Source organism: Physcomitrium patens, chromosome 25, assembly GCF_059467195.1.
Source record: "Physcomitrium patens ecotype Gransden chromosome 25, ASM5946719v1, whole genome shotgun sequence".
Classification (NCBI taxonomy): domain Eukaryota; kingdom Viridiplantae; phylum Streptophyta; class Bryopsida; order Funariales; family Funariaceae; genus Physcomitrium; species Physcomitrium patens.
The window spans coordinates 5,235,746-5,251,012 of NC_143434.1; the positions used below are offsets into that span (position 1 = coordinate 5,235,746).

General features: G+C 36.1%; 3 protein-coding genes across 4 annotated transcripts; all 3 read left to right on the forward strand.

Moving 5' to 3' along the window:
* The first annotated feature begins 3,196 nt into the window (after nucleotides 1–3,196).
* Nucleotides 3,197–4,843, forward strand: LOC112278278 (V-type proton ATPase subunit D). The gene is made up of 2 exons (XM_024511525.3): nucleotides 3,197–3,441; nucleotides 3,659–4,843. Exon 2 carries the CDS (start codon nucleotides 3,665–3,667, stop codon nucleotides 4,412–4,414), a length of 750 nt encoding a protein of 249 aa, XP_024367293.1. The 5' UTR covers nucleotides 3,197–3,441; nucleotides 3,659–3,664; the 3' UTR covers nucleotides 4,415–4,843.
* A 2,164-nt stretch (nucleotides 4,844–7,007) lies between these two features.
* On the forward strand, nucleotides 7,008–9,902 carry LOC112278233 (plant cysteine oxidase 4). The gene is made up of 5 exons (XM_024511423.3): nucleotides 7,008–7,641; nucleotides 8,169–8,323; nucleotides 8,657–8,813; nucleotides 9,055–9,276; nucleotides 9,503–9,902. Exons 1-5 carry the CDS (start codon nucleotides 7,527–7,529, stop codon nucleotides 9,616–9,618), a joined length of 765 nt encoding a protein of 254 aa, XP_024367191.1. The 5' UTR covers nucleotides 7,008–7,526; the 3' UTR covers nucleotides 9,619–9,902.
* A 2,843-nt stretch (nucleotides 9,903–12,745) lies between these two features.
* LOC112278520 (putative protein phosphatase 2C 58) lies at nucleotides 12,746–14,886 on the forward strand. 2 transcript variants are annotated; one of them, XM_024512125.3, is made up of 4 exons: nucleotides 12,746–13,306; nucleotides 13,498–13,566; nucleotides 13,744–14,110; nucleotides 14,486–14,886. In XM_024512125.3, the coding sequence occupies exons 1-4, from the start codon at nucleotides 12,968–12,970 to the stop codon at nucleotides 14,782–14,784; spliced, it is 1,074 nt and encodes a 357-aa protein (XP_024367893.1). In that variant the 5' UTR covers nucleotides 12,746–12,967; the 3' UTR covers nucleotides 14,785–14,886. The 2 variants fall into 2 exon arrangements, with proteins under 2 accessions (XP_024367893.1, XP_024367895.1); XM_024512127.3 differs by lacking the exon at nucleotides 13,498–13,566.
* The last annotated feature ends 381 nt before the right edge of the window (nucleotides 14,887–15,267 follow it).

The following is a 15,267-nucleotide window of genomic DNA, read 5'->3' on the forward strand; positions in this document are numbered from 1 at the left end:
AGTTTCCTTTTAATATACCTACTTGTTTATATTTTGACTTATTATATCGAGATAGCCTTTTTGTGTATATTTTCCCTCATCGAGTGTTTGTCCTTGACACAATGATGCATAGGAATGAGACTGCAAGAACTTTTGCAAAAAAATTATCAAAGTCTATCATAGAACTTGTATTGGGTATCTTCAATAGATGATAGCAACAAAGGAGCTATTATGAGATGATTCTACATAGTCAATATTTCAATGTGAGCTTCTCAAATCAAAGAAAAAAGAATTATACAAAAAGAAATGAAAACAAACCTTGAGAGAAATTTGAAACTAACAACTCAAACATAATCTATAATAAGCTAAGCATTGTGTTTTACAAATAAAAGAGCCATGAAACTTAAAAACTCAAGGGTGATTATGTCTTCTCCAAACAAAGATCTCTTCAAGTATGTTTTGAACACATAATCCTAAGATCATGAAATAAAGACCTTGAAGCTACTTAGAACTATTTGGAATGTCTACTCAAAAGCATTGCAAACTTGGAACCATGCCAAGCTAGAGAAGGACCAAGAAGAAAGAGAGAGAAGAAAATAAATAAATGAATAAAAAATAAAAAATTACAAGAGTAATGTTTCCAAAGAGAGTGTCGAGTTTAGTAACTAATTTGGGTACAAAGATGGTGCTCTAAAAATAGGTGCAAGCATCTTTTATATGTAAGATCGAGATGGATATATTCAACTTAATCTCCATCAAGCACAATGTCGATACTATCACCTTCCACTTACACACTTTTTTTATCAATTAGTGTTGCAGTAAGTCAAGTCAAGTCAGTTCTATTCCAATGACTTGTTCATATTATCATACAGTAGTGGTTACTTTCAAGAAAAAAAAAATCATCATTCTACAACCAAAATAAAAACAATATATTATAAGGGAAATAAATCCAAACCTATAATACAAAACATTTTTTTGATGAAAGTGTAGATGATCTCTTTACAAAATTGTGTACAATTTTGATAGGTGAGGATTTTTTGATGCTATGAATCATGTCAATTGATGCAAAATTTGCTCCGTCACATCTTCTAATCTAGTTGCTAGTCAAACTTCCATCCTCTATTCTTTGTTTTGCTTCATTGATTATTGTTCTTTTAATTATTGTTTTACTTTTGAAATTTGCATTGATTCTTTCAATTGGGTCTCTCATTTTTAAATAATTTAGAAATCCTTTCTCAAAGCAAGTGTTTGGCTTTTGTTATGTCTTATATTAAAAGTGGTCAATGTTTATTTTTTGAAATGATTGTATTGCTCATATTTATAATTGTCATATAGATGATTTTTTTATTTAGTTCCCTACATACAACAACATTTGATAGATAATTGTCATCGGCTTGGCATCTCAAGCCTTATAGTGAATACTAAGTAGAGAGGCAACTTCTTGATTGCAATGGTGCACAATGGATTGGAGATACTTAGAATCATGCAAGATCAAGTAATATTGTCATTGTAGAAATTGAGCATTGTCAAGTTGATGCAAGTGCATCTCACTACAAATTAATCCATCACCTTGATATTATAACTTGCATCTTCACAATTATCCTATAAATAACTCATCCTCTCAATTCTTTGTTATACATTATTTCAAGTACACTTATGTTATTTCATGTTGTGGAAGTAGGATTGCAACTTTTATAATTCATCATTATTTTTTTTTGTAGATTTGTAGAGGAAAGAATATTCACTGGATTGTGATCCAATTTGTGGAGGAGGAGTAGCTTACATCTTTTGAAGTCATGAATGAGATTAAGGCATTGTTTTTAAAATGATTGCAATGTAATGTGATGGTTGGTTCGTCCAATTGCTCAATAAATGCTTTGGTGAGATTGAAGATGCATTAGAATTTGTAGAAAATTTAGCTCTTGTATCAAATATGCGGAAGAGATACTGATAGCCTACTTACTAGCTTTTATATTTCCTTAGAAGGCATGATCACACAATCAAGAGATAGACAACAAGAAAATTGTGTAGATGAATTTCTACTTAAATAGAATAAGTGACAATGGAAGAAGGGGGGTCAAGACAAGGAACATGGTTGAGGAGGTTGGGATTAGACAAGATGGGAATATGAGAAACTAGGAAATAGAGATGTGGGACAAAAAGGTGCAATCATGTTCTAGATAGATGGAACAATTTAATAAATATTTGGATCGCTTTATTATTTTTCTTTATATATATATATATATATATATATATATATATATATATAATTTTTTTTAATAAAAAATTTATATTAATGATAATTTAATATAAATAATTCAAATTGATTTTATATTTATTAAACATATATATTATTATATTATATTATAATTAATAATAAACTTATATAATCTAAATCCTATTAATAAATGAGATCTAAATTAAACAATAGTTATTAAAAAAATAATAGTACATGGAATGTAATGGATATTCAATTTCATAAATATATATATATATATATATATATATTATTGATCTACAAATATTAGCTTTATAGATAAGAATTCTTAATACCTCTTGTTTCATTTCTCCATTACTCGATTCAAAACCAATGAAAATCAATCATATTCATCATAATTACCATGTTCTTCATTGTGGATAGATCAATTTATTTAAAAATTGGGTTTATTTAACATTCTTCTAATTTGATGCAATAATTTTTTGTTTACTTAAAATAATTAAAATTTTATTATTATCAAAACCATAACAACAATATATTTATAATTTAAATAACATATATCTTTATTGGATTTTACACTAAGAATGAAGAACAACATGATACATATTCCAAAATTTGAATGATACATCATATAGATTTTGAAATAGATACTCCTTGTACAAATCTTCTTTGAGTATGTTTATAAGTTGTTGTTGTTTGTTTTGTTTTGTTTTGTTTTTTTTTTGCAACAATCCAAGAGATTTATAATGAAAAAAAAACCATCTTAGATTGAAATTACTTTCTACTATTCACCTTATATTTTGAAAGAACAACCCTATTCAGGGCTACAATTTTTTTTCCCACAATATTGTGTGGCCCCGCGATTGACCTGTTCACACTGAATGGATGTCCACGTAGGATTGCGGTCAAGGGTCCAGCTCAGCCCCATAAGATCTTCGCGACGATGACATCAGCAAGCTTCCCAGTTGGCGATTCCGCATGCGGTTTGCGTCTTCATCCCTCGCTTTTGCCGTCCTTCATTGCGTTCACGAGTGCATGTCTCTCGACTGGAGCATCCATCGCCGTATCTCCTCAGATCTCGTGTATGTTGGAATTATTGCAGAGCTAGCGGAAACTCCTGGTCGAACGCAGAGGCCGGAGTGGTGCTTTGTGTGTTTTTTTTCACTGGGTTTTTGCGAACGTGTGTTCTTGTCTGGAGTGACGATCGATCGGGTGTGTTACAGCCGAGGAGTGCATTTTCTAGGGTGAGTGTTTATCAGTTTGTGGTGGTGTTCGAGATTGAAGTGAGTTTCCGTTTTTGTCTTTGCTGGTAAGGCGTATGAATCGCGTGAGAGATGGTGGATCGTGAGCTCTAGGGCTTTGGGAGAAAGGTATGTTGGGGGTAGTGAGTTGTGAGTTGTGAATTGTTGGTGGATCTGGTTGATCGGTGATTTTGAGATATGGGCCGGAGGAATTTTGTAGGTCAAGATGTCGGGGTCCAACCAGCGACTGAATGTGGCTCCTACTATCACCATGATGGGGGTGGTCAAGGCTCGCCTGGTAGGTGCCACAAAGGGGCATCAGCTGTTGAAGAAGAAGAGTGATGCTTTGACCATGCAGTTCCGTCAGATTTTGAAGCGCATTGTGGAAACCAAGGAGTCGATGGGGAGCACCATGAAGGCATCTGCGTTCTCGTTAACCGAGGCTAAATATGCAGCGGGAGATAACATTAAGTGTGTGGTGTTTGAGAATGTGGATAAAGCCACGGTTAAAGTTAGGGCGAGGCAGGAGAACGTGGCAGGAGTGAAGCTCCCTAAATTCGAGCACTTCATTGAACCAGGAGAGTCCAAGAACGATTTGGCAGGGTTGGGTCGTGGTGGGCAACAGATCCAACTTTCCAAATCTGCGTTCATGAGGTCGGTTGAGATTTTGGTAGAATTGGCTTCATTGCAGACATCCTTCCTGACCTTGGACGAGGCAATCAAAACAACGAACCGGAGGGTTAATGCTCTGGAGAACGTCGTGAAGCCGAAGTTGGAGAACACAATTTCATATATCAGAGGCGAGCTCGATGAATTAGAGAGGGAGGAGTTTTTCAGGTTGAAGAAAGTGCAGGCATACAAGAAGAAAGAGGTGGAGAAGCAACTTTTAAAGAACAAATCATACATGGAGCAGGGATCTAACCGACCGATTAGTAGCCAAGACAACGTCAATAACGACGAAGACATTCTCTTCTGACTCTAATATTGGTTGCATACTGAGAAGCGCCATAGCTTCCGAGCAATTAAACTCGTTTCAGTGATTTGAAGCCACTTTTCATGCTTCATGTGAAGGCCTAGTGTGACGAAATACCAGTCGAACATCTCTTGTTGATGGGACCAAGGTTTGTACTTGTAAACATTCCGGAACACGCACAAGCTTATAGTCTGGATTGGATTGGTAACAAGCATGAATTAGTGCATTGTACCATAGTGTTTATACTCCCTGCACCATACAGGGAATGTTTTTTTACTTCTGGGGGTGAGCCTTCTAGGTTGTTTTGTTCATAGCGTGTTTTCATTAACTATTCAGCTGCATGGAGTTTTAGTCCTAAATGACAACTCCTGTTTTGTATTATTTTGTTTCTATTATATTCTACTTTATGGGTTTTCAGTTGAGTAATCAAAAGTTTCCTACACATGGAGAACTGCTGGTGCTTTCCTGTTTTACTTTCGAGTGTCTAGATTTGGCAAAGAATTGGCCTCTCTGTGTGTGAGAATGGGTTAAGGATATGAGGATGGTGGAGGTGGCAGAGGATAACTAAGGAAACAAGCATTCGGTTGGTTTAAATTTAAGTTTCAGCCGCTGAGAGGTGCAAAACATTACTTAGTAGTGAGTCTGATTAGCAGTATCGTATAGATTTAACAGCATAATTACGATAAGTTATTTTTCGTAAAGAATAAATGAATTCACTACATAGAATGTTTATTTTTTAATTTTATTGAAGGAATATTAAAACTCTCAATTTTTTTCAAATATTTCTTAAATGATGTAAGTGATGACATAAAAACATTATAACATAAATTTACCACCACATTATATGAATAAAATAAAAATGCTATAGATTGCTAGATATGAGATATTATTTAAGAAACAAATTCCTTGTTTATATAAATCAACAACACATATTTATATATCTTGGTCATTAACAAGATTTGAGTTATTGTAATAAAGTAACTGTGCACTTTGTTTGTAAAATAAAATAAAAAATAAATGAAGACTATGAAATCACCATCTTAGTATAGTTGTTGCCCAGTTAATTGATATTGTCTGTTGTAGAAAATTTGACCACAATTTGATATCAACAGAGCTAATATAACTCTTGTTGCTAGGATTTTGAGCTTAGAAGACATTATGGACAAGACTGCAAAAGCAGGTGCTAATATGAGAAAAAAGATGGTGCCTCCACAAAGGTAGGATAGAAATTAGCCTTGTTAGGACTCTATAATCCTAAGCTACTAGCTTTTGACTTGATGAGCACATAGCCTTGCTTTGCCCAATCACTTTTAAGTATTTACCTCTGTTAATTGAAAATAGTCAATAAAAAATTAAGTAGTTATTAGATATCAGAAGTTATTAATTATGCACTATAGAATGGAGTTGGTTTTCAAATTTTCAACTAATTATTAGACTAGTTATTCAACTAGTTATTAGTTTTGAGGGGATTAATTATTGGAGGGGCAACTTTTTTTTTTTTTTTTAAAAAAAGTTTCGACCTAGGTTTATTTTATAGATTATAATACAAAATTTTAATATAAAATAGAGTCAAATTGCAATGTTTTAAAAGTCAAAAAAAATAATCTATAAAAATGTTAAGATTCTCAAATGCCTAGATTGTAAACAAAAGAATAGTGACTTTTAATTCTTTTTAATAAAATTATAATTTTTTTTAAAATGAGACTAAATAATTATAAAGTCTTTTATTTTATTTTTTCAATTATTTTACAATCAATAAGAATTGCGGTTCTCTTGAAAATTTTGCAGTAAACATGTTCAGAAACAAGCTTCCTTATTTGAACTTTCAGTCTAATTGGTAATTAGATTACATTTAATTACCAAAATTATGCTAATATATATATATATATATATATATATGTATATATGTAGAGAGAGAGAGAGAGAATTTTTGCAGTGTTACCACTAAAAATACACTTTATATCAAAAAAAAATAGAATGAAGTTAAGCTTGCAATAAGACAAATAAGTCCTTCTATTGATTGCTAAGAGACTATTTTTACTTAAGGTAATGCTTTTATATAGATGAATACGAGATTTTATGCACTTTACATGGACTTCATACAAAAAGGAAATGTATTTTTCTAACAGAGAGAAAAAGAAGAAGAAATTTTTATTTTGAGATATTCACAGTAAATAAGTGTCTACAATGTAAAAGTAAATCCACAATGCACACATTTACAAAAATTAAATTAAATTAAAAAATCATACATAGTACTCAACATTGAATTGCATCCAGATGCCAAGAAAAAAGAAAAAAGAAAAAGAAAAAAGAAAAGGTTAAAGTTTTTTCTAAGCTAATGTTGTATGGTCTTATTCCATCCAAATCTTCACAACTAATCGAGTCTCAACGATGGTCCAAATCCAGCTGTGTGAACGCATCCTAATGAATAGAGGCCCATTCGTCGACAGTGTGAACGCATCATACGAGAGATCTAGTTTTGTTGACAGTGTGAACGCATCAGAAAAGTGTTCCAGTTCCGTCGGTGTGAACAGGGACGTAATTAATCCTGGTTGGGCCAAAATGACTCTGCTAGGGGGGAGAAAGGCGCATTCTGGTGAGCCCTCGCGCGTTGTCATAAAACTGTTACTCCCCTTCGCACCATTCCCCGCACATTACTCTTCCACACATCTTCCAATTTCATCGCCACCTCGCTCTCTCTGCTTCTCTCGCTTTCCGCTTTCAATTTCGCGGCTTTTTCACTACTGTTGCTGCATTGAGAGCAATCGCAGTGGGATATTTGAGCTCTAAAGGTTGAATTCCGTGGTAGAAAAGTAGACGCAGGCTGTTTTTGTGTCTGACAATTGGAGCTGTTGGGCTTGAGTTGTGGAGAGAAAGAGAGAGTAGACGGAGAGGGTTGAAGAGGGACGGTGAGGGGCGGGAGGGGGTTGTGAGGGAGGTTTTTGAAAAGTTGGGCGATTGTGGGAAACAGGATTTAGGTCCGGGGGTTGTGAGGATGGGTGATGCGTGAGAGGGGCGGTGGCAGAGGGTGGGACAAGGGGGGATTTGTTTGCTAGTTGAGGTGTGGATTGTAGGGTTTGGAAAAAAAGGTTGGGCGAGGAGGGAGGTGATCGCAATGACTATGGCGGCTGTGCCGGCGGTGCAAAGATTGTACGATGTTTGTAAGAAAGTGTTCACGTCGACCGCTGTGCCGTCTGAAGCGCAGGTTTCCAACGTCCGGGCAGTGCTGGGTATACTCACGTTCTATTTATTGTATCTTTTGAAACTATTGATAGTTCTCTCTCTCTCTCTCGCTTTCAGAGGGTTACTTTTGGTGTATGAAATGGATTGAATGTTTAACGTCAACTCGAGCAGTCTTTGGCCGTCTTTAGTGAACAATTCTGACCCTGGTAACACTGAAATCAAAGTGGCGCGGTGTTTGGCACCTTAGTCTATATGTACAGGTGCTGTTAAGTTCAGCTGGTTATAGTTCAGACGTTCAGGATTGCGCACTTCGTGTTGGTTTCTGACCAAGAAACCATTTGAAAGAATACTTGTTTTCCAGATTGAATTCCATAGGATTACTTTCAGTTCCAATTGTGATTTAATTTGGGTTGAATTTTTCGCAATTTTGTTTATTCTTTGTTCAGCAGCTTTCTTCATTAGTTATTTGAAGCCCAACTTTAAGGCCAATATCTCTAAGACGCCTTCTGTGAATTTGGGCCATCCTCTTAAAAGCTTGCTCCGAGAGTTTACGCTTTAGCGGGGTCTGTTGCAGACAGTATCAAGCCAGTAGACCTTGGACTGATAATCCCTGAGCAGCAGAATGGAGGCATTCGAGGTTTTGCTGATGCCGGTCCAGGCAACTGGCGACGGCCCAGATATGCACCTCCCATCAGCTATCTTCACCTTTACGAATGTGATGTATTCTCTGTAAGAGCCGCTCCCGACTTGGTGAAAGTTCTTACACGTCGTGTCATTCTTTCAATTTGTGGAGTCGATTTCGAAGTCAATTTCGGTTTATTTGGAATTGAGTATCAACGATCATGTTCGACAAGTCCTCAATGTGAAATTTGAGAAGCACTGTGAGGAACGATTGTTTCGTTTAAATCATCTTGTTCTTATTTCGAAGCTTGATTCATATTTTAGTTGCCAAAGTCTGAACGGACATGGTCTACACCTCTGAACGATGCACTTCTGCGCATTTGTGTTCTGGGACTCTGCTGTTTTGCTGCTTAAATGGGTTGGTGTTTTATGCATGTTAAGACGGGAGTTTTCGTTCTTCCTACATTAGCAAGTATACCTCTTCATGATCATCCGGGCATGACTGTGCTTAGTCGCCTACTATATGGAAAAATGCACATAAGAGCCTATGACTGGGTGGATCCTCATGATGAGAGGTTGAAAAATAACCCGACAATAGGTACGTTCTCCTCTAGCTGCCAACAACTGCTGAAACAGGTTGATAAGTGCGTTCCTCTTGTGGAATCCCCTAGATAATGTAAGTTTTCCCCCTGATCCTGGCATTTTTTTGTTTTAGTTCGTCTTCTCATGCAGCTGTCCAGATAGAGTAGTTTCCGATTAGCCTTTCGTACACCGATCGAGGTTATGAACTGCAGTATGTTACGAGTTTTAGTATTAACGAAGCAGGATCTGTAGTGCAGCACGGCATGCGAAATTGGTAGTAAACCATGTGCTGGGAGCAGATCCAAACGGAAAAGAACCACAGCGGACCTCTGCAACCGAGGTGCTATATCCGACTTCCGGTGGCAACATCCATGCCTTCACGGCTCTCACGCCATGCGCTGTGCTGGATGTGTTGGCTCCGCCATACTCATTAGCAACTGGCCGACATTGCACGTACTACCGCATCACTTCAACCGACGGTGAGCATTATGTTCCTATTACTCACACATTGGATCAGACATTTGGTTCAGATTTATGATTAGGCTTATTTTGAGCTTGGCGGTTGATGATGATAAGCAACCGGGAAGGCTCGTGCGACTGGGCTTTTGGCTGCTTGCTCTCAAAGTTCAGATACGTTCCTGTTCGGCGTTTACAATGCACTGACTCATGTTTTCTTTTTCTTTATTCATCTGTGGGTCTGATCAGGGCCGGCAGAAGAATGCGGTCTAGTTGAGCGGCTTGAAGAATATCACCCACCCAGTGATTTTGTGGTGCGGCGGGGCCTTTACAATGGACCAAGAATCATTGCAAATCCCAGGTAGAGGTGGACACTAGCTTGTATGGGTATGAAGTTAAATCAAGTTAAATCAACTCAGATGTAGTTCTGATGCGGTGTGGAGTGATAGTGCCGGCAACTGATTTCCGAAACTGCAAGTAGCAATTCGAAAGGGGTGGGCCTACGCACCCTGTTGACTTCCTCCATTTAGGTCAACCGCGGTGGAAGTCAAATCTACGATAGTCAACTGGGCGAAAGTCAACGTTGTGAATCTCTAACTTTCTTAATGTAATAAACTGTTGCATCGAGCCAATGTTGTTCGTAAGGAAAGGATGAGACTCACCGTTTTCATTGTCTCTTTTTTTGCTTCATATAATATTCAGTGATTTTAATTGAAACTTGAATTGCTTGAAACAATTTCTGGACGAGGGTTTGTAACTTCTAGTAGTTTCTGCATATGATTTTCCTGTATTAAGTGTCAAACACACGTGACATTCTTCATTGCATGTGGGTTTTTTCTAGAATCTAAATGTTTAATGATACAGACCTTTTCAGTCATTTTATAACTTATCACATCACATCACATGTGCGTGTGTGTTTGTGTGTGTGTGTGTATATATATATATATATATATATAGTTTGAATGTGATAACAACGAGCATAATTTTATTATTAGAAATAAGCACCTAAGAATCAAAGAATACTATTTAATGGTTTTTTCACACATGGACTATTCTGTTAATAACCGTCTTGTATCTAAAAGAATGGTTGATGACATAAATATTATATTTTTATATATGGTAAGTATATTATTCTCATGTCCATCTACATGATCAAATTGATGGTCATTATACAAAGGTAATTTTTACCATTTTTTTATTTCCAATTCCAAGCTGAGTCATACATTGAATTATGTTCTAATTGTTAATAAAGTGGAATATATGTGTATTCAAACGTTGGTCAAAGTAAATAAATGAACAAAACTAAATAGCAATATAATATAAGTGATGAACGATATGTGCTGACAAAGCAATGTAGAGTATAATTAAGATTGAACGCTTCACAAATCTCTAATAGAATCAAATATGAATATTTGAATATTCAAACAGTAGATAATTGGTCACAATCAATAAGAAAAAGTTAATAATATTTATTCTGAGGTCTTTGAAATTGTATTTTGTTAAGATTTAAAATCCTAACAATTGTTAGTAGTTGTTGACAAATAAAACACTATTTACAGAGTTTCCACATAGTTAAATTTGCAAACAATGTCCTTTTTAAATATACGAACATATTTGTAGCCTATTCTCTCTCTCTTTGTGTATATATATGTATAAAATGCTTTTCACATGTTCACATAGTACAATAAATTTCAGTTATAATTTTTATACGTCTCTTTTTAATAAATTACATGCACTAAATAATAAAATAATTTTTCATTATTTTACAGGAAAAAATGAAAAAAGACGTCATTCTATTTTTTTATATAGATAAGTTACATCCTAAAAATTATTTGAATTTCAAGTATATAGATATTTGGCACATGTGCATAAATTAGGCTTGTGCTTATTCAGAAGGAGTTTAAAGTTATCTTCAGAAATGTAAAGTTTAAAAACTAGGCATGTGGTAGATTTGAGATTCTATAAACATTAAATTCATCAACATAAATATAAATATATAATAATTGTTATGTAACCCTGAATTACAGTGCAATGAAAAATAAATAAATAAATAAAAATTTTGACTAAACATAATTGTATTAACTGTCACAACTCCATGCCCCAAGAAGACAAAAAAATTAAAATCTCATGGTAAATAGAGAATGCATCACAATTCATAATATAAAACTTTATCCACAAATTTGTATATTTTATGCCAATAAGGCTATATGAAGCTTACATAAATATCAGATTAAAATTACTATATATATTAGATACTATTTCAATTTACATGGATACACTCAGACAAGACGAACAAACAATGTTAATAATATGTAAGTATTTGCTGAAACCATGACAATAATAATTACAATATTAACTACACAGTGATATTTACTAAACAATACATTAATTAAAGATAAATAAAATTGAAATGACAGTTTTCTCCAAACATCTGAAATAATGTTTTTAATGACATAATATTTACTAAATATAACAAATGTTTCAATAAACTTTTGAATCACAATTGCTTTTGAAAAAAAGGTCACAAAACTAAAATTCGTTTTTCAACTTTTGAAATGTACTTATTTTGAAATTCAATATAAGTGTATTATTAAAGTCCATGAATATTAATTTATAGGTAATTTCGTAGTTAAAGTCAGTTGTGTATTTCTCATGACATTTTCAAATCACCCAATTATAACATCTTAAAATTAATTTGTGTAAATTCTATGAAATTCCACTTAATTTTATTATCACATTGATAAAAAGTAAGAGAAATAAAAATATATATCAACCCATTTATAAATGTATGATAAATGATAAATGTGTTCATATAAAGTGTTAATTATTTTCATTTACATTAATTTAATTATGAAGCAAAAAGATTTTTCCCACCACTCATGAAGTCAATAACATTACAATTAAAACCACATAAATTTTTATTTCACACAGTTATCTTTCAGATAACTACTGTGTAATTCTTATACAATGCCACGTGTTTTACAAAACACCGAAATTGCCACAATGTGTTATTATTTTACTACAATTATAGCAAGAAATTTAAACATCTCACTACAACACGACTACAAGCACGATTACTGAAATTAAATAAAGTCAATATTAAAAAGCCATGGTAGTGATCTCAAAGCTACATGGGGAACTTGTGAGCAACATGGGGAACCCTAAGATACAATGCTCCACTTGGCAAAACCAATTCGCTTGGATGAAAACCTACGTGGCAAACGGGGAAGCAGCACTTGCCACATTTTCCACATTCTGATTGCCATAACGAACGGCTAAAGATAAAGTCTGCCACGTAGGCATTCGTGTTATTATCTTGACCCCCAGTTTGAATGGAGGAGTTACTAATTATGTTTCCAAGTAGAATTAATCACAACCTTTGTCACCAATCACAAAGGCGGCGGAGTCACGGCTGCTCCTCGTGGAATCGAAGAAGGATCTCGAATCCGCATAGTGCGCGGTCTCGATTGGAAGGTTTTTGCTTGTTCCGATCGAAAGTTTGAGAGGCGATTTGCGGCATTTCTAATGTCCGCGGTACGCCAGTAAGCCAGCTTTGTGTACAGTAAGCTCGGGTACAGTAAGGGCTTCGTGAAGATGTGAATGAGTTCAATGTTTTGTTGAGAGAGCTTATTGAATTGGATGTAGGAAGTTGGGTTTGCGAGGTGCGGACCAATTTCGGTTGTGGAGAGAAGGAGGCCATCGAGTGACGCAAGTATGGATTTACAGGGTAAGGAATTGGAGGATGCCTTCGACGATTTCTTGCAAACACCTATTTTAGGAAGGAAGAAGAAGAAGCCTGAATTGGACATAGAAGCGGGAGGAGAGGATCTCGAGCAAGGGAAAATTCGAGTGAATGTGGAGCCTCATCAGGCAGCTAGCAGAGGAGATGCTTCAGCGAAGATGGGTCCATCCGGAGAAGCGATTTGTGGTGGCGGTCAGAGCCAAAGCATGCAGCCTCAAGTGGTTTGGGGTTTTTGCCTCCTGCGAGGGTTACCCGGGCGTCCCATGGGAGACCTGCATGTGGCTGAAATCCGGATTATCCATGGCAAGGAGGTGAGCTCTTCAATTTTTCTAGTCGTGATTCCATCTGACATTTTTTTGTCAAACATGGGAACAACGACTTTTCATTTTTGCACAATTTTATGCGGTTTCATAATTCAACCGTGCGGCGACACTCACTCCTTGATACCGCAGGTAGTTTTAGCTCTGATAGTTTAATGTTGGACAATGCACATCGTGCGCAGTTTTTTATTCAATCTTGTGGAGGTTACTTTGGTGGAAGTTTATTTCTCTCTCTTGAGCTTGACGGGAAGGTGCGTAGGAATCCAAGTGTAGTGTTTTGCTCCTCCTCTGTTAGCGTTCAGTTGGAAACTTCAACCCTATTGTAATAAATTTTTAGGAAGTGTAAACTGTACAAAGAAGATGACTTTCGTGACGAGCATTGATCTTTGGCAGTTCAAAATTTGACACGATTTGTTCATCTTACACAGGTCGCGTTCTTTGGCATCTTCGACTCCCACAACGGTGATGCTGTTGCGAAACAATTGCAGAAAAACCTATTCAATAACATTGTCAATGAGGGGGGTGTATGGTCAGATCCGGCAGGTGCTACTCGAGATGCGTACCTCCTTACCGACCGACACATCTTGGATTCCACAGAGAAAGGAGGAAGCACTGCTGTGACCGCTATGGTGTGCGAGCTCGGCGGCCGTTTGATTGTGGCCAATTTGGGTGATTCTCGCGCTGTTTTATGTAAGAATGGCAAGGCCGAGCTAGTATCGGTGAAACATGACCCAACGCGGCCCGTAGAGAAAGCAAACATCGAAACTCGAGGCGGCCATGTGACACGTTTTCCAGGTAATACGATCTACAAGGACTTTAAAGAAATTTTCTCTGCAGTTGAAGTTAGAATTTCAAATATTTTGTATCATCTTGTTCTTGTTAAGTTTATGAGCTGCCACCTGATTCTTTCCTTCGCCGATATTTATGTTAAATGATTGGGCACTAAGCTTTGTATTCAGCAACCCGATTGCATTCAATCTTAGTTTTGCTCATCTAATTTGTGTGGGAGGTACCCAGTTTGTGTTAAAACTTGTGTGGTTTGTCTCAATTAGTGTTACTTTTAACCTTGTCTGTGCTTCTTGAGGTTAGATGAAATTGTTTCTCGTGTTATTTGATATGACCTTTCTTCTACTGAAATATTTCGTGAGGTGATTCGAATTGGACTTGTAGGGGATCAGTTGCGAGTGGATGGAAAGCTGGCAGTAACACGAGCGTTTGGGGACAAAGAAATGAAGGAGCATATAAGTGCCAGACCCGATGTAGCTGATATTGTCATAGACCTATCTTGTCACTTTCTCGTGCTGGGAAGCAATGGTTTGTTTTCAATGTTTGATGACCAAGAAGTTGTAGACAGTGTGAAAGAAACTGATGATCCTGTCAAAGCTGCACGTCAGCTTGTGGAAGAAGCGCGGCGGCGGCTATGTGAAGATGATATTTCATGCATTGTGGTCAAATTTCAGGAGGTGTGAAGTGTGTAGCTTCGTAGTTAAGTGCTTGGAGATGAGGTCAGAATGTTCTGACAACAAATACCATAATATACAGTCTGCGTGTCCAGAAGTTTGATCACACAATTAATCTTTCCAATCTCTTATCCCTAATGTGCTCTTATTTATTTATTTATTTATGAATAGTATTTGGTAGCTTTCAAAGCTGTTCACAACATCGCTGTGAGCGATTTGTGAGCCAGTTTGAACAGAACTTCTGTTAGCAATCACCATAGTAGCCTATTCTACTCATGTGTTTATTGCAGTTGGAATTCCTAAGTGAGAACATCTACTCTTTCAATTCTGATTTCGTGGCTCACAAGCCTGCCTAGTGTACCAGAAATTGGAAGCAATCAACAAGTGACTTTCTCACTCCAAAATTCATATAAAACTATCTACTATTCAATCTCATTGCATACACATGAAGTGCAGGAAATTTGTACAACACAATATTTTCAAATTTAAAAA